At 32.3% G+C, this 18,187-nt stretch overlaps 4 protein-coding genes across 5 annotated transcripts; 2 read left to right on the top strand and 2 right to left on the bottom strand.

Moving 5' to 3' along the window:
- Nucleotides 1–184: 184 nt before the first annotated feature.
- On the top strand, nt 185–3,428 carry LOC107369823 (very long chain fatty acid elongase AAEL008004). Of its 2 annotated transcripts, none has more exons than XM_015937811.3 (2): nt 185–557; nt 1,975–3,428. In XM_015937811.3, the coding sequence occupies exon 2, from the start codon at nt 2,229–2,231 to the stop codon at nt 3,264–3,266; it is 1,038 nt and encodes a 345-aa protein (XP_015793297.2). In that variant the 5' UTR covers nt 185–557; nt 1,975–2,228; the 3' UTR covers nt 3,267–3,428. The 2 variants fall into 2 exon arrangements, with proteins under 2 accessions (XP_015793297.2, XP_015793288.2); XM_015937802.3 differs by having other exon boundaries at nt 185–655; nt 1,727–3,428.
- A 2,968-nt stretch (nt 3,429–6,396) lies between these two features.
- On the bottom strand, nt 6,397–9,594 carry LOC107371681 (uncharacterized). Its single transcript, XM_089267873.1, has one exon. The coding sequence runs from the start codon at nt 8,842–8,844 to the stop codon at nt 7,159–7,161; it is 1,686 nt and encodes a 561-aa protein (XP_089123999.1). The 5' UTR covers nt 8,845–9,594; the 3' UTR covers nt 6,397–7,158.
- Nucleotides 9,595–11,536: 1,942 nt separating this feature from the next.
- Nucleotides 11,537–14,420, bottom strand: PhKgamma (phosphorylase kinase gamma). The gene is made up of 9 exons (XM_015937685.3): nt 14,267–14,420; nt 13,999–14,171; nt 13,867–13,921; nt 13,649–13,787; nt 13,445–13,535; nt 13,102–13,346; nt 12,266–12,346; nt 12,036–12,194; nt 11,537–11,963 (listed from the first exon to the last, which is right to left on the bottom strand). Exons 1-9 carry the CDS (start codon nt 14,371–14,373, stop codon nt 11,823–11,825), a joined length of 1,191 nt encoding a protein of 396 aa, XP_015793171.1. The 5' UTR covers nt 14,374–14,420; the 3' UTR covers nt 11,537–11,822.
- A 692-nt stretch (nt 14,421–15,112) lies between these two features.
- On the top strand, nt 15,113–17,797 carry LOC107369992 (polypeptide N-acetylgalactosaminyltransferase 35A-like). The gene is made up of 8 exons (XM_015937965.3): nt 15,113–15,519; nt 15,591–15,962; nt 16,057–16,348; nt 16,419–16,536; nt 16,614–16,766; nt 16,864–17,229; nt 17,333–17,464; nt 17,534–17,797. Exons 1-8 carry the CDS (start codon nt 15,198–15,200, stop codon nt 17,672–17,674), a joined length of 1,896 nt encoding a protein of 631 aa, XP_015793451.3. The 5' UTR covers nt 15,113–15,197; the 3' UTR covers nt 17,675–17,797.
- The last annotated feature ends 390 nt before the right edge of the window (nt 17,798–18,187 follow it).

Below are 18,187 nucleotides of genomic sequence, written 5' to 3'. Positions count from 1 at the left end.
TAATGATGAATGGCAAATGGTTAAACTAATGAAACATGAAAGCAACTCCATCAACTGATCAAAGTATATTTTGTTGGGAAATAATTTCATTTTCCCTATTTAATCATTTATTTGACTATAATTAATGTAGTAATCAATGGTAACAATTAAACTGTAATCAGGATCACAGGAACAACATTTAAAAACACTGAACCTGATGAATGTCTAGCTTTGTCTACAATTGATTTAACTGTTTTTGGCTTACCATTTAAATTTGATTTTTGATAGTTGAACAATTAACAGTGTTTAAATTGAATATAATGATATAAAAAATACATTAATTTGATCACTTGGAGATGATGATGAATATTATGTATACTGTTAACCATTGAGTAGTCCTTAAGGCATCAGTCAATTAAAATGAAAATGAACACAAAAAAGTAGTTATTATTCATCTCTCTTTTTTACAGCAACATCATCATTAACATCATCATCAACATCAACATCAACAATAAAGACAACAACAGTAACATTATTGCCATAATTACGATTGTTATCATCAGCTACAATAAACAAATGTAAGTAGGAATGTAAATGATTGTCCACAATTGTATGGTTTTACACTGTAATTGGTGTCTTCTTGCTGCTGAGTTGGACTTAATTCCCAAAATAGAAGGTAAAAAATTGAAACTCAATTGAAAATATCATTATTAACCATTCTAATTAACTCTCACTTTAAACACTCCTTATATTGTTGTTAACCATTATAATTATCATTGTCAAGATTGTAGTCATAGATAGATGTGAATCTCACTTTTTGAAAGGTTTACCGGTTTGGGTTATTTGATCAACTTTGTAAATGATTTAACAGTTACTTCAAATATAAATGTAACCAGTTGCTGGTGCATTTTAATTTCAATTTGAATTAAACTTTGAATCAATTAGATTATGGATTAATGGTGATACAAATTGGCCACAAATTGTTTACGATTAAGTGTTACGTTTTGACAAGGAAGACCAGAAAAGTTGCAACTTGAAAAGCTTTAAGGCTAAATGTATTACTATGAGACTTTGTATTGTGAATACAAACGTTAAGCTAATTATTATGTTTAACTCATGCATAATAGATTAATTTGTCAACATTTAGCCTGGATCAAGTGATAAACAGTATTAAGAGGCAACATTACACCAGGTTGATTGGCAAGTAATTAGTACAACAATCAAAGAGGACTGAAAGGTTAGCCTTTTCTGGTCATTTTGGCTGCCTCAATCAATCAGTCAACTTGATTATTAAAATATAACAGTTTACATATTAAAATGGTTCAATTTTCATTTCAAAAAAGAAAGTGTTTTTCTTGATGATGGGGAGGTTGTTGTTGTTGTTGATGATGATGATGGTGGTAGTGGTGATGGAGATGATTATGATGAGGAAGGTAAGAAAGCAAGCCAAACAGAAACGGAAATCAACGGAATTATCTAGCCTAAAGCTGTCAGGTAAGGAGGATGGTGAAATTGATGATGGAAATGATGATGAGGAAGGCAATTTTTAGCTTCAGGGCTGAGCGAAAGGAAGATGACCAGTCTCACTTGTTCTCACTCTATTTGGGTATTTTTCTCACTCTACAATCTTATTCACCGTATTTTGTTCACATTCCTTCGTCTCCCACTAACCTTATTTTGTTGATCATCAAACCATTTCTGTCCAGTTTATTCACTTCATTTTATCAACTCTTCACTTTTACTTCAGATCATTGGACTTCAACCCTTGGATTCCGAGTCTTCTTTTTGTTCCGTTAACGCAAGTTCCTTTCTTCTTGCCCAAGCAAGACAGACACGAAGACACCAATCTTAACATTATTTATTCCTTTGACATCTTAGTCAGTGAGAGAGAATAATCTCTCTTCTCTCTCTTTCTCTCTCTCACTAACACTTTCCCTTTCCTTCTCTTTCTTGCTTTTACTCTCACACAACACTCTCTGGACTATTGTTATTCAGTCTCAATCACAATTATACAATTCCCACCAATGTTTAATCAGTGTGCTTAATCTGTTACCGTTAACGGGCTAACTACACCAACCAACAATACCATCTGATTCCAGAAGTTATCTTTTGGATCCACAAGTCTTTGAAAGGTCTTTCAAGGCTTCTTCCAAATAATTGTTAACTGTTTTCATTTTAAACATTGTGAATTTCATTGATTTTTTTGTGTGTCCAAATCTTTATTTGTGCATCACTTCAATATCTTAATTATGGCCTATGCTGATCCAGTATCAACCACTTCACCCTTGTTACATAAATTATTGGATAATGTTAAATATTATTATTACGATGTGTGGAACATTTATGGAGATCCAAGAGTTTCTAATTATCCCTTTATGGATGGAGGTCCATGGTCAACGATAGCTCTTATCTGTGGCTATCTTGCTCTAGTTAAATCAATTGGTCCCAATTTTATGAAAGACCGTAAACCCTATGACATGAGAAACATTATACTTCTTTACAATGTTGCCCTCGTTACCATTAATGGCTGGCTGTTTTACTCTGGAAGTTGGATAACCAATTTCGGCCTGGACTCTTGGAAATGTCAACCTGTTGATCGACGTTCCCGAGATCCTCTTGACTTGTACAAAATTCAATTGGGCTGGTATTTTTATGTGACTAAAACGATTGACTTTTGTGATACCTTTTTCTTTGTACTTCGTAAAAAGAACCGTCAAATCTCTGGTCTCCACGTTTTCCATCACTCATGTATGCCACTCTTTTGCTGGATTGGTTTAAAGTTTACCCCCGGTGGTAACAATGCCTTCTTCCCTTGGTTAAACTCTGGTGTCCACACTGTCATGTATGCCTATTATGCTCTCTCCACCTTTCCCCACCTTGCACCTTACCTGTGGTGGAAAAAGTATATCACTTCAATGCAAATGATCCAATTTGTTGCCGTTATCGTTCACTCATTTTATTCAATGCTATCGCCTGGTTGCGCTTGGCCTAAAATGTTCATTTACTTATCAATTTTCAACGCATTCCTCTTCTTCTGTATGTTTTACTCATTCTTCAAGAGAACTTATTCTGTCGAATCATCTAAATCATCCCAATCATCATCATCATCACCTTTAACATCATCTACATCTTTAAATTCATCATCATCATTGTCGTGCTTCTCTTCATCAACTAAGTGTACTTTAAATAATGATCAATTGAATCTAGCCAAAGTTAATTACGACTCGGTTTCTCGTAAACGGATTTCCCAAAGGATTGCTCAGTGTAATGATTCAAATATAAAATAATTATTGTATTTTAAATTTCCTCTAAATATCTTTTTTCTCTCTATTTTTAATCAGTAAAATTTTTTCAATCCATCCTGTACCTCTTTCTGTACTTTACCTGAATCTTTATTCTTCTACTTCTTCTAGAATTTCAATTTTCAACTCTTTTTCTTTCCTCTATTTGTTCTGCAGTCAGCAAACAGAATTAAATTAAAACAATTTCTTTTCATTGTCCATTATCCGCTATTTTCTTCCCAATCAACTCAACGGTTGAACGGTCAACCTTTACCTTGGTCTGTAACAAATTGTTCCCACAACCATTAATCGAAACATTAACTGTATAGTGAACAATTGAGGGTTTAATGCAAAAAGAAAACACTTTTTGTATTAACTTTGAAATTGTAACAATGAAACAAATAGTCTAAATCAATGTATTCATTTTACCGCTCAACTCATGTCAAGATTATGGTAATCAACATTCAACATTTCCTTATTATAAATTACCAATTATAGCTAATCATTTCATCAAGAGTCAAATTTCTGCTGATGTTCAAATGGCTGTGAAAATATTCAGAGACGGAGAGAATCAAAGCGCCATCAATTTAAACAGAGAATCATAATTACTTTACAAATATCATTATTCAGTTTTGTTAACGGTTAATCTGTTTTACGAACTCATTTAAATACCAATAATCTATCCAATTGGATCTGAAAAATCACTTTTGATATCTAATGTTACATCTTATAATGTCCAATTGATGTATTCATTACAGTTGGTTGTTCAGTGATTGTAGCTCATAAAGAAGAGTCTCAAAGAGTCACACAAAAGGTTAACCCAGACTGAGAAAGGTTAATGATGAGTCGAAGACATTGGTCAACCTTTTTCTTCTATTCAAATATTTGAGGATAAAATTAAATCATCTCCTTCCAGACCTTCATTTAGGTCAACAAGGTCATCCCTTTCATTGACAAATAAAAAAACAAAACAAAACGAGAAATGTAAAAATATTTCCTATCAACGTATGGATGGGTTGAATTGGATAACAAATAAGCTCAATTTTATTCACTCAAGATGAGACAAAGTTCTGTCGATCAAATTGGTTTTTCTTATGATATTTCATGAGTGGATGTCTCGCAATAATCATCAAACTAGTTCTCATACATTTTTAAGTATCGCAATTGATTGTTGAAAGTTCAATTGCATCCTATTATTGTTATCTTGAATGTGTCTTCAATACATTTCAATGAGATTATATTACTCGACACTGTATGCTATGATTAAAACCATGAATAACGAAGACTTGGCAACTATTTCCAATAAATTTCTGGTGTTGAATCTAACTTGAAATATTGGTAAGCTTCAGCCATATCGATCAATGAATCTTAATTTCATCAGCTTGAGACAATAGCACAAGATAAGATTGAGTGTAAATTGTCGTTAATCTTTTTTTATGACTTGGATCAGATTGATTTCGGTGTCCAAGCTGACCGAACCATTTTATCGAGACCTTGATATTTGTTTCAAATCTAGTGAAATAATTATTACTTTGTTTTCATGTTTGTTTGGATCCAATTAATCTCTAAATTGTTTCAATCGAGTTATTAATATTGAAGATTGTAAAAGAAGCTGAGTTCGCAGTCACTTTTCGATTGGTATGCCGATAACTGAAAATACGGAACTCTTTGATGGATACAGCAATCAAGCTAAAAATTCATTGAGTAAAACGGACATTAATTTTAATACAACCTAATTTACTCAATAAACTCAATTTATAATAAGCCGTTTAACGAGTTACGTTTTTTTCTAGTCTCGCAAATGTACATTAAAAATTAAATTAAAAAAATGTAAATATTATTTATTCCACCTTTATCTATTCAACTTTAATTCGAGGAGATTTCATTCATCTCAATACTCAGGCTCAATAACTCATTTACATTTTTTCCGGATTAATTTGAAACCACGAAAAAGGTGCTTCAAAAAGAGTGATTATCATTACAATAAAACAAAAAGATATCTACTTCAACCATTTAAATTTCAAGCAACATAATCGCTGGTCAACTGTCATGATGGCTTTTAACCAAATTGATTTGAAAAATTGATGACAGTTACTGACTTGTGATTTACCGTCCATTGTAATGTCCTACAAATAAAGGCTTTGATGAGTATTTGAAAATAGACTTGAATCACTGAAGAATTATATTGTTCAAATTGAATCAAAATTACCCTAATAATCAAAGAAATGGCAAAAAATTGTACCTTCAACATAATTTATTAATCAGTTGTTGGAGAAAAATTAAAAGAAAACAAAATTGTGAAGTTTGAAGATGAAATGGTCTTCCTGAATGGCCTGAAAATAGACTCTCCTTCCTTACACCATGTTCATCTTAATCTTCATGATGATAATGATGATGAAGATGATGAAATAAATAAATAAATCTCAAACCGGATAAACGGTCAATTCTTGAATCTATTTTCAGGCCATTCAGGAAGAGTAACACGAAAAAACGAAAAAGATAAGATCGTGAATGTTGCCGTTGCTATAGACAAGGTTGCTGTAGTGGACTTCATCTTTGCCGCTTTAATAAATAATAGTTATCGAAAGGAATACAATAACAATAGAAATTGTTTAAACTAGCAAATGTTTAAGCAAAATATTAATCAGTTGAAGAGGACAAATAAGAAAGAGTATTTGAAAATGAAATGCTCTTCCTGAATGGCCTTAAAATAGATGTCTTTTCCTTAAATCATCTCCAATATGAAGAAGATGCTGAAAATAAATAAATCACAAACCTGATTAACGGTCAGTTTTGAATCTATTTTCAATCAGTTTATGTTGAATCAGGTCACTCTTTTAGGATAACCCGAAAATAGATTCAGGCATTGTAACATAGCTATTGTAACAGATTTTTTTTGACAAACCTTTTCTTCGATCAACATTTAATAACTGAATAAAAAAAGTTAAGTGCGAACCAGTTGTAGATTTAATTCAATTAAGTGGTTGATTCATATTGTTGAATGATCTTGTGATGACCACATGAGACTTTCAGATACAAGATGCATTATTGGTGATCAATGAAAAACATGGAACAGATTCTTGTTTTGTGTATTTTTCCTTTGAGCCACATTTGGCAAATAAGTAAACTTTGGAAGTAAAATGATTCAAAATTTATTCAAAACGTTGGAACTTGATTCATTTGAAGTCTTAATTTAAAAATCTGATGATTGAGAACAATTCAATCTTAAATTTTACAATCAACTTGTCACTTGTTTAAGGTAAATTGTTTAAACCAAATTGAAATAAAATAAACCAACGAATAAAAATCAAAGAGTTGCTTTTTCCAATTTACAATAGCAGCTTTTTTATCGTATTTCAATTTCTAATTATATTTATATTTAAAAATGGTTTAACTTTAAATTTGAAATTAACTGAGAGTCTACGCTCAGTGATTTGGACTCAAATGGTCACAATTTAAGCATATACAATTTATCCAATTATTTAGTGACAATAAAATTAACAATGTGATTTGAAAGACACTTTTTAATTATTAAAAATACAGTAAAAGTTGAGATAATGGGACTCGATTCGCAGACATCCCAGTGCAGACGGGTGTCAAAAGCGAATTAAATTTAAAGAACTATTGAGATAATTAAACAGATTTCTGTTCATAAAATATTTATCAAATAACTAAAAGTTATTTTGAATAAATATTTAAGTTAATCTCTGATTTTAGGTGAGATTGAAGATTGAAAAATTGAGCTGCCCGATGAATAGTAAAGACCAGCTATTTCGAGAGAGTCCCATAACCTGAGCTTTTACTGTTTAATTTGTTTTAATCTCGAAAATGAAGTGTAGTGTGGTTCGAAACGGGATTAAGAATGCTTCAGTAATTTGTTTATATTCTAAATTAAAAACTATGTTTTCTGTTTTCGGACAGAATCCGATGAATGTGGACGTAATGGCAGGCCATTGGTTAATGTAAGCCGTGATCTTGGTGGAGGTTGCATTGGTGTTAAAAAAACATCTTCATCCATTGAACTAGAGTTACCTTTAACAGGCGTTGTAAATTCAGATAATGTGTATTCAAGTTCTTCATTTTTCATTGAGATTCGACGTCTTTCTCTTTGTTCCTTGTTAAATCTCTCTCTTAAAGATTCATTTTCTTCTTTGAGCATATTAATCATAGCATTCTTTTGGTTTGCTGAAATTTCCAGTTGCTCTAAACGTTGCGTTAGATTGTTTATAGTTTGTTGAGCAGCTGCCAAATCTTGGCGAAGTAATTCTTCATTGGCTATGGAAGTTTTTATTGTTCTTAGCTCACCATCCTTGAGATCAAGAACATCTTTCAATGATTGAATTTCATTAGCCATAAATTTAACCTTTTCTTGAAGCATACGACAACGACGATCTTTCTCCATGGATAAACTTGACTCTAATTCACCCACCCGATTGGTCAAACCTTCAATTTGTAGCAGTTTTTCCTTTATTTCATCTTTTAATGAGTCAATAACCTTTTCCAGGTTCATCTTATCTTCCTCTATTTTTTCCATCTCCTTTTTAAAAGCCTTTTTCTGTGCTTTCATCTGATCCTCAAACATATCAAAAAGGCGATTCTTCTCATTGTCGTGACGTTTCTTTTCATTAACCATTTCCAAACTCATGCGAATAATTTCATCCCGCAGATCATCTTCTTTTCTTGTATTTTCTTGCCTCAACTGGTCCAAAAGGCTTTCTAGTTTACCATAATCATCATTCAACTTTTTATAATTTAATGCTTGCTGTTCAATTGTTGATTTTAGCGATGGAGTAGAAAATGCATTTAGATGCTCAGTAAGATATTTAACAACAACAGATAACCCATCAACAACCAACACTGATTTAGAAATATCACCTTTGGAAGCTTCCAATTGACGTTTATACAATTCAGAAAGTCTCTTATATTTGTCACATTCTTTCTGCAATGAAATAAGGGTAGTTGCAGCACGAGCAGAAGCCGTTCCAGCAAAGGGCTTTTTAATGGCATTAAGATTAACAGAATTTTTGCCATTCAAAGTAGATAAACCATTGTTATGTGGAGTGACACATTTACGAGTGGAACTGTTAATTTCATTTCTTTTAACATTCAATCTTGATTCAGTTTTAGGTACAGGGTCCTTGGTAGTACCACTGGTCAATCTTTTAGCTGTTGGTGGAATGTAATGCATTTGAAATGAAGGCTTAGAGGTCCTTGTCGGAGCTGGAGTGGAGTCAACTTTCCCCAAACGACTTGCTTCTTTGGTAGATGTTGAGAAACGACTCAAACCATTATTGTTTGCTGCTGCTGTTGAAGTTCCATTAGTGATTCTATTATTTACACAAATACCAATAGTTTCGCGAGAAGATGGGCGACGAATGGTTGATGTCTTAACTGTTCCGACCATTTTCAGGTCATCACCAGTCTTTAGGTTAACCTTGTTTGAAGGAGGAGGGATCAGGGTTGAAGGCCGAGATCGGAAAGCATTGCTAAAAGTCGTTGAGGATGAAGATGCTGTTGATACTGTTGATGATGATAATGATGATGTTGAGACAGGAATGGTACGTCGGTTTATCCCACTTTGCATGGTTTATTAACAATAATAATACTGTGCACACTCAGTTGGCGCTTCTTTTATACACAACACACATAAAAGTGTCTATTTTTGCTACTGGGGGGTGATATCCTTTACATCATATTGATCGAGGGAAAATGAGGGAAAATGGCGAAGTCAGGATACAGGGAGAAGACTCAGTTGAAAATATAACATCAAATTATCGATCCTTCAGACTTTTACAGGAACATGGGTAATACAGCAGTAACTTGCAATCCAATAGTCAATTTGGGTGAATTTCAGCTCAATCTTATCTACCTTTTGTTTTGGAAGCACCTTTAGCAAGTCTACGAAAGCGGTCAACTTGTCAACTTGGTAGAATCCAAACTACTTCGGTATTGTAAAATGGAGAAATTATTTATGCGGATGACATAAAATTATAGATTGGTTGTTTGCTTTACTTTAAACAAATGTTTTGTCCTTGGTGGAAAAATATAATGGTGAGAACACAAATAATAATAAACAAAAGAGATAAAAAAATACAACAAATTGTGGCACATAAATAAAAGGCAACTCAGTTTGAAATAGCAAAAGGGGGTAGACCACTTTCAACGTTGACTTTCTGTAAAAAATTTAAAAGCTAATAATTCGATTAAAAAATACACAGGATTATGGGGTTAATTGCAAGACAATCGAAAAGACAGAGTTAAAAGCAAACATTAAGATTATTAAAAAAATTAATCAGTTGCAGAGTTCAGTTGAGTACCTGAAGTTGTCCGTCAACTGTTTGAATTTCCGAAGGCGCGAAATTCAAATATTAATATTTTTATTAATAACCTTCAATACTCAAAGTTTTCATTCTATTTCCTATCCATGATGTATTCTTATAATCAAATACAATTGTTTACACATAAATGATTGATATCATTAATAACTATTATCAGTATTAACAATGAAACAATGGAAATGAACACATGAAAATTTGATCTTCTGTTTTCTATATTTGAAATGAATGGTTATAGTTTTACAATTACATTCCGTATAATACCAAAATTTCCGTCAGTGACTGGACATGATATCAGAATGATAGCTCTAATTAAGCATAATTCAGTGAAGCATTAAGTAGTTTCTCATTTCATTGTGGCTTTAATTGAAGCGTATAATGTAATGTAACCTGATTAGCTCTGAAAAAAAAACAAAAGGTGCACCCAACTTTCTCCAACTTAATGAATAAGATACATTCTTGCTATTTATTAGAGAACGATTGAGGAAAAAAAATAAATTGTATCAATGTAAATAGTAACACCTGAACAAAAGCAAACAAAGTGATCAAAGTACCGGCTAACAATGGATTGTATAGCACAAGAATCATGATAATTGGAAAATTATTGGCTATTTGTCCAGTTGTTGATATCGGTTGAGGTTGAAGAAACTTGCAGTAAAGATTGAATCTAAAACAACAAAAAGTTATCAAACGGTACGATAATACGTTTTTTACGCGTTCAAGGGCCTAATATACTCATGTAATAATTGATTTCACGTTTAAAGCGTTTAGAGCTCATATTTCTGCGTAAAATAATTTTTTTTAATCAATCGAATCGATACTATCGATATTATCTTTAGCAATATTATTGACAATTGTGAGTAAATTATTAGGAACTTACAAGCACATTTGTAACCTGTGAGTTATCAATGCTATGGTAAGTCCCGATGCTCGATATGAAGAATTGATTTTTTTGGCTCATTTCCAGAATTATTTGTTAGCAAAGTGCTTCATGTGCAAGTTTGTTATTAAACAGGTTATCGCAATTAAACTATTCCATGTTTGGCAGGCCTCGAAATAAAAATAAAAAATACTTTTGTCTATGGAAATCAAAAACCTGATGATTTATCGATGAAAATTGATGATTTTTAAGGTTTGGACCAAAAGAAAAACAATTAGAGTTCAGGAAACTTAAGCAATGTAGTAAGGCTATGATTTACCGTTGGTGGTATTTTTATCTGACATTGAAAACATAACGGGCATCGGGAATTACTTAATGACCTAATAAAGCTAGTTACTTGCACAGAAAAAAAGTTGATGTTGCTCGCTCAAAAAATATAAACTTCTTTCTGTGACTTCGGATGAATCCAATCTTTTTCAACAAAAAAGAACATTCGATTTTAAGACTTTTAATGAAAGTTGTGAATATTTTGATTCATTCATTTTGACAACAAATATAAGGTCACTCGTGTAACAGGCGAACTACTATGCATATTGAAAATCCGCAGCGTCCAGCTATAGCCAGCATTTAGATCCGATCAAAATTCTTATTGACGCAAAGCTGGTCAAATGCGCCCCGTTTGAAGATACGTGACCTAAAGGCTATAGAACTGGGTGCTTTAGAGAAAAAATCTTTGTCAGCCAATGCAGCTTATTATCAAATATACTTATACGAATTTTACGCACTTTATCATGTTCGTAAGATATCAATGAAAAGCTTTTCACCTTTAGAGTGCGATTGTGACCAAACGGAACTTTTGGTGAGACCTAACATAGATTCTTGATGTCTTTTATCATAAAAACATGTACCTTTAAAATTGGTGGAGGTCATTTTTCGTGAGACCCTTAAATCCAGAATTCCTCATGATAAGCAAAAATGTTTCAGGTACGTGTAAATAACACAGTATAAAGACATTCGACTCACAATACCTTTCGACATTTCAAAAATTTTATCTTCTTATATTTGTGATTTTCATGTAATACTCTTTAATGGTCTCACAGTGATACATCAAAGATATTGAAAGTGTAGAAGAAATGTGAGCAAAAAAGTGATTGGTGTTGACTGAATGAAATCAATAAGTTAAATCGTTGTTTGAAAGGTCCTCCTCTTACTCTTTTTCCTAAATATTATTTATTTACAAATTTAAGAGTAAATTAAGTTGAAGGTGAAAAAAGAGAGAGAGGAAAAAAATGGTGAAGACGATGGAAAAAGAAAGTCAAAGGGTTGACGTGACGAAGTTGAAGTTAACTAAGCTTTGGCTTGAAATGATTGTTGATAAGATGCTTTCAAATCTTGTTTAGGTCTATTTTCAAAAAGAGCAGCTCGATTTTGCACTTCACCACGCTTAACCCAATGATTATAAACACGAAAGGCACAGCCATCGATAGCCTGAAATGAAAAAGAATATTGATTAGAAAAAAAACCAGAAAATTTCAGATTGCAATTGAATTTAATACATACTTTCCTCAGAGTTTTGATCCTATAAGGATCAAAGCGGGCGATTTCGATGCTCATAGGTTCTGGAGTATGTTTCAATCGTTTGATTCTTATCATGGCTCGAACAACAAGCATAACTAGTTGAAAAGTTTTACGTGCGTCAAAAGGTCCAACTCTCAATTGCTGTAAAAAAAGATAAAAGGTAATGTCAAGTTTACTTTGAGCCGAAAGTTTTTGATTAAATTAATACTAACCATATGTTGAAAAAAGTCATGCTTTAATGCTTGAGAGGCAGTTAGCCTTAATCGAGGATTAATTTGTAAAAGATTCTTAATCTGCAAGATAAAGGTGAATAAAATATGAGTTCAGTATTGAAATTTCATGATCAATGATGACAAAGTGTGAAAAAGAAAATCTGAAGGTGATAGAGTTATATTAATAGTAATCATTTGACTAAGTTTTGACGAATGTTTATTCCATCACTAGGGCATGATCAATCAGGTATTGTGATGACAGAAGATTTAAAAATAAATATAGAAACAGTAAATATTGATAAAATTGATTAGTCTGAGCTATGGTGAGTTGATAAAGAGAGTGAAAGTCGGGTAAAAGATAAAAGTCATTGATTAATTATGAACATCTGATAAAATGAATTCTATACGGAAGATGTTAAGAATAAAAAATTAATAGTCGTTGTGTAATAGTGACAAGTAAGTTGAAACTGAATAAACAAGTCTAGCATGCAATTTAACTCAATTAACCTTTAACTTGGTAAATATACAAAAGGATTGAACCTGATTTTGTTTTTCCAACCAATGTAAAAACTTGCAAGCAAAAGAAATGTTAGAAACTAAAAGTCAAGGAAAGAAATTAATATGATTGGATCATTTACTTGCTCAACCTAAAAAATGATAGCACTTAGAATCAACTTACATCACGATTATATCAACACAATTTTTATGCTAATGGGTAATGCTTAAGAGAAGAGGTAAGTGAGATATGAAAACGTTGACTTGTCTATGAATAAAACTTGAGTAGCTAAGATGATCGGAGAATCACGAACAATACATATGATTGTATAGATACTCACAAGATGCTTAGGTAAATCAGTAATATCATCCCATTCTGGACTGCAGAACTCATATCGACCTTCCATTATATTTCGTAGCATAATCATTTGTTTCCTATGCCAAAAAGGTGGAAATCCAACCAAAAGAGTGTACATGATAACTCCACAGGCCCATAAATCAACTTCTTTACCATAACCTTCAACATTTTCATACATAGTGGCACGAAGAAGTTCTGGTGCAAGATAACCAGGAGTTCCACAGAGATCTAGAATTTGTGCAAAAAGATAAATTAAACACTCCGTTGGAATAATATATACACATTCACCAACATAAAGAGTTGGGATTTTAAAAAAATCAGCTTACCATCGAGCTTTTCGTTGGGAGCTATCACTTTAGCGAAACCAAAATCAGTTATTTTGATGTTAAAACTGTCGTCCAGGAGGATGTTTTCAGGCTATTTAGGGGTTGATAAGATTGGAATAAAATTCAAGACACATAAATTAAAAATTACATCACTTAACATAGAGAAATAGAAATTCATTGGGTTATAAAATTGACTTAGCTAACCTTTAAATCACGATGCACTACGTTCTTGTTGTGTATATGTTCAACAGCTTCCAGAAGTTGTCTCATTATGGTTTTAGTTTTTTTCTCAGATAAGGCTACAACATTGGTCAAGTAATCAAAGAGTTCACCATTTTTACATCTGCACAGTAGGAGAAACAAAAATTTAGCAAAATTAATTCAAAAATTGCGGGATAGTAATTTAGTTAAAACAAACTTACAATTCAAACACTAAGAAAATATATGTTGATGATTCGAAAACGTCGTGGAGTTCAACTGAGGAAAAAATAAAAACGCTTAGTAGGTGATATTTAACTTATTTTGGTCATCAATAGTATTAGCAATCAACTTACTTATATAAGGATGGCCAGCAACTAATTTAAGGATAGATATTTCTCTTAATGTAGCCTGTCTAAGTGTTAATCCTTGAGGGTCCTCTAAATCCGCACTGACATCAATTATCTTTGCAGCGTATTCTCTTCCAGTTTCTTTCTCAACGCATCGTCGTACAGTACTGCTAACTCCTCTATAGATTAAGAAAAAATAAAAAAAAGTACACAGAAAGGACAATTAAAAATGTAGATTAGGCTTGACATATAAATGTTACAAAGCAATATTTACCTTCCGAGAACCTCTTTGGGATCGTACTTGGCATAAAAATCTCTAGCAACATGTTTATCTGGTAGCTCATCTAAGTGGTCATCTCGAATTGAATCAGAGGCAACCATTACATCAATAAATTTATTAAATGCTGATTCTATTGACCACTTGATCAGAGGATGATTGTTAAAGGCATACAAAACTGATGAAGAAGAGCAATCACAAAATGCTTAGTTCCAGCAGACTTCCGTAAAGGTCGCTACCATCAATTTCATCTCTAAATTGCAATAAAAAGATTTAAATTATTTTGATTTCACTTTTAATGTTTTTAATTGAGCCAATTATTTTATAATAAATGTTTCAAATCCATTGAGCATCAAGAGTAATATCACTAATTTTTCTGGTCACTAGAATGTTGCAGATAAGTAGACACAACAGGCTCGTAACGCCTGATTTAGGAATGATTTTTGTGAAATTTTTAAGCTGAACAATTCATGATTCAATTGAGATCATCACGAAATTGATAATTGAGGCAATTACCAATTTTTAATCGAAAATCAATGTTTATGATAGACTAATGGTTATTATTACATTTGTTTGAATAATATTATTTTTTTGGTTCATCGACTCAAAGCAGAACAAATTAGCATCAAATTTGATTTAAGTTAATTATCCTTATGTCCATTTGTCATAAATTTATCGTAATCATTAACAAGAAAGACACAATTATCCGACAATGATTGCAAATGATGCAAATTTAATGATGAAATTAGCATAAAAATTAAGTTTGATCGATTCACTGCCATCTACCGGTCTTTTCTTATAGTCGATAAACAGTTGGGTCACCTGAGTTGGCTGATTCTATTTGATCAGCTGTTGAGTCCATTTGTCAATATCAAATAATTTATTTTAATTTGTCTGTATTTACCTGAATCTCATTATATATCATGATATGGCCTTAATCACAATCAGAGGATTCTTCATTGGAATCCTGAGTGTAACCTCTTTTGCTTTACTTATTTTTCTTTATATTTCACCGCCAATCCGACTAGAACGTCATTCACCAATCATTCAAACTTCGCCAAGAACACCAAGAAAAACTGTGATTAATGAAGGAAATGAGTCCATCAAAGCGGATCTGGAGAGGAGATCAAATTTGATCAACGATGATCCAATAGATGATGTTGTTCCCAAAAAAGTTATCCCAAAAGTGGCTACTCAATCGTTCATGTCAATGGATTTATCTGTGAATGAAACGAACTTCTTGAAATTACGTAAGTTTCCTATGAAATTCAATTCATTGAATTTTTGAAGATTAATTCCATCAATTTTTTTACCTTTTCAGATATTTTAAATAGTGAAGCTGATCGTGAATTGAAGAAAGAGGGGCTTAAAAAATATGCATTCAATTCTTTAATCAGCGATAAAATCGGCGAATTTCGTGACATTCCTGATACTCGTCACCAACTTTGTGCAAATCAGACTTATCAGACAGGTCTTCCACGCAGCTCAGTTATTTTTTGTTTCTTCAATGAGGCTTATTCAGCACTCGTGCGGAGCGTGGCAAGTGTTTTGCAACGCACTCAATCAGAGCTAATCCAGGAAATCATTCTGGTAGACGATTTTAGTGATGATGAAAAATTCATCGAGAAACTCGAGAAAAAATTTGCATCACATGGAAACTTATTTAAATTTTTAAGAACGCCGGAGAGAGCTGGTAACTCACTTTTTCTTATGTTTGCATGTTTGAATGTTTACAAACTTAATATAAATTGTGTTTTCAATTTGCTTTCAATTTAATTCTACTTCAGGCTTAATCCGAGCGAGGATATATGGATCCAAATATGCATCAGGTGATATTTTGGTTTTTCTCGATAGTCATATTGAAGTCAACGTAGACTGGCTCAGACCTTTGGTGCAAAGAATTTACGAGGACAGAAAAGTCGTTGCAGTCCCAATTATCGATGTAATAAGTCATCACACTTTTGAATACACAGCATCACCATTGGTCCGAGGTGGTTTTAATTGGGGATTACACTTTAGATGGGACTCGATTCCTAGAAATTTACTGAAAGATAGTGAAGATTATGTAAAACCTATTCCGTAAGTAGAGTTGTTCTTACTTTTATTATTATAATTAATTTTATTTTTTATCGTCTCTTTATATCATTAGCACACCAACTATGGCCGGAGGACTATTTGCAATGGATCGACAATATTTCAAAGAGCTTGGTGAATATGATCCTGGAATGGATATTTGGGGAGGAGAAAATCTTGAAATATCATTCAGGGTAAGTTCAACAAATCAATCAATAGTAATTAAGAGCATATCAATCAATAATCATCTAATTTTTTGAACTATGCACAGGTCTGGATGTGTGGTGGGTCCATTGAAATAATACCCTGCTCGAGAGTGGGCCATGTTTTCAGGCAACGTAGGCCTTATGGCTCACCAACTGGGGAAGATACCTTAACCAAAAACTCTCTTCGAGTGGCAAATGTTTGGATGGATGATTATAAGGTATTTACCCTCATTATTAATATACGATATACCATCATTGTTAATATATTAATATTACTTACATTCATAATAATTTTCCCACTTGTTCATTATTTAGAAATATTACTATGAATTGAACAAAAATGCAAAAGAAATCGATTATGGAAATATTACCGACCGAATCTCATTACGGGAAAAATTACATTGTAAATCCTTTGAATGGTACCTGAAAAACATTTATCCTGAATTAAAGCTTCCAGAGCAAGATAAAAAGGAGGATAAAAGTAAAAAGAAATTAGAAAACCTGGAAAAAAAGTACAGTCATTTGAAAGGTGTCTACAATCTAGTCCGACGAACGTCTAAAATTAAGGGAATTTACCAAATCAGTCTATCTGGTTCCGATTTGTGCATTGAGTCTGAAAAGGCTGTTACTGTAAAGAAAACTCGGCTCATATTGAGAAAATGTCAAGAAAGTAAAAGACAGGTAGTTATACTGTTTACTTTTTTTGTTTAACCAGTGTTTTTTCGTTGATAATAATGGCTGTACCTGCTGATAATATTTTATGATTTTATTTTTTTATCACCAGATTTGGTATGAAAGTGAAAAGAAAGAGCTTCGACTGGCAAACAGATTGTGTCTTGATACTGATGGAGATACCACGTTTTTGGCCAAATGCCATGAACATGGCGAAACACAGGAATGGCATCACTCTTCAAAGGTTATCATCTTTCATCTTAAGAAATTTTTAACAACAATCTAAATTTATCCTCTATTTTTACCTTAACAGGATAATACTCCGTTTTATAATATTGCTGTTGGTTCCTGTCTTGGTGTTCACAAAGCAACTGTCGACCAACCCATAATCATGACAATTTGTAATAATAATGAATCTCGTAAATGGAATCTCATCGCAATGTTTACCAACTAACCTAACATAATCTGATTTATTATTTATTAATATTTTATACAAAAAAAATCCTGTTATCTGTGATAATTTGTTTTCTATCGTTAAAAAACTATCGATTTTATTAAATTTTAATAATTAAATGTACATTGCTATCTAATTCATTTTAAAGAATCGATTACACCTTTTCTAGTGAAATACATTTTGAAATATCATGTTCGATCTGCTCAATCTAATATCATTTTTCAATTACAAATGTTTATTATTTCATCTTAATGTTGTAATGCTATCCTGTAATAATTAAATATCATTCAACCATCTCTAGTTTAATGATTAAAAGATAAGGGTGATGTTGTTTTAGTGATGGTAACAATTTGAAATTATTTCAAAAAAATTTCATCCCTGCGATAAAAGTTAAGCAGTAAAAGTAACATCTAGGCAATTCTGAGATGGATTTTCCCTGAAATTATTTTTCTGTTATCTGATTGACCTTAAAAATTAGGTTTCAAAGCACCCTCAAAATGTATCATTCATCAT

This window comes from Tetranychus urticae, chromosome 2 (genome assembly GCF_039701765.1).
Source record: "Tetranychus urticae isolate SD_2017Ah chromosome 2, NJAU_TeUrti_SD_1.0, whole genome shotgun sequence".
NCBI classification, from domain to species: domain Eukaryota; kingdom Metazoa; phylum Arthropoda; class Arachnida; order Trombidiformes; family Tetranychidae; genus Tetranychus; species Tetranychus urticae.
This window is presented reverse-complemented; position numbering and strand designations above follow the sequence as displayed.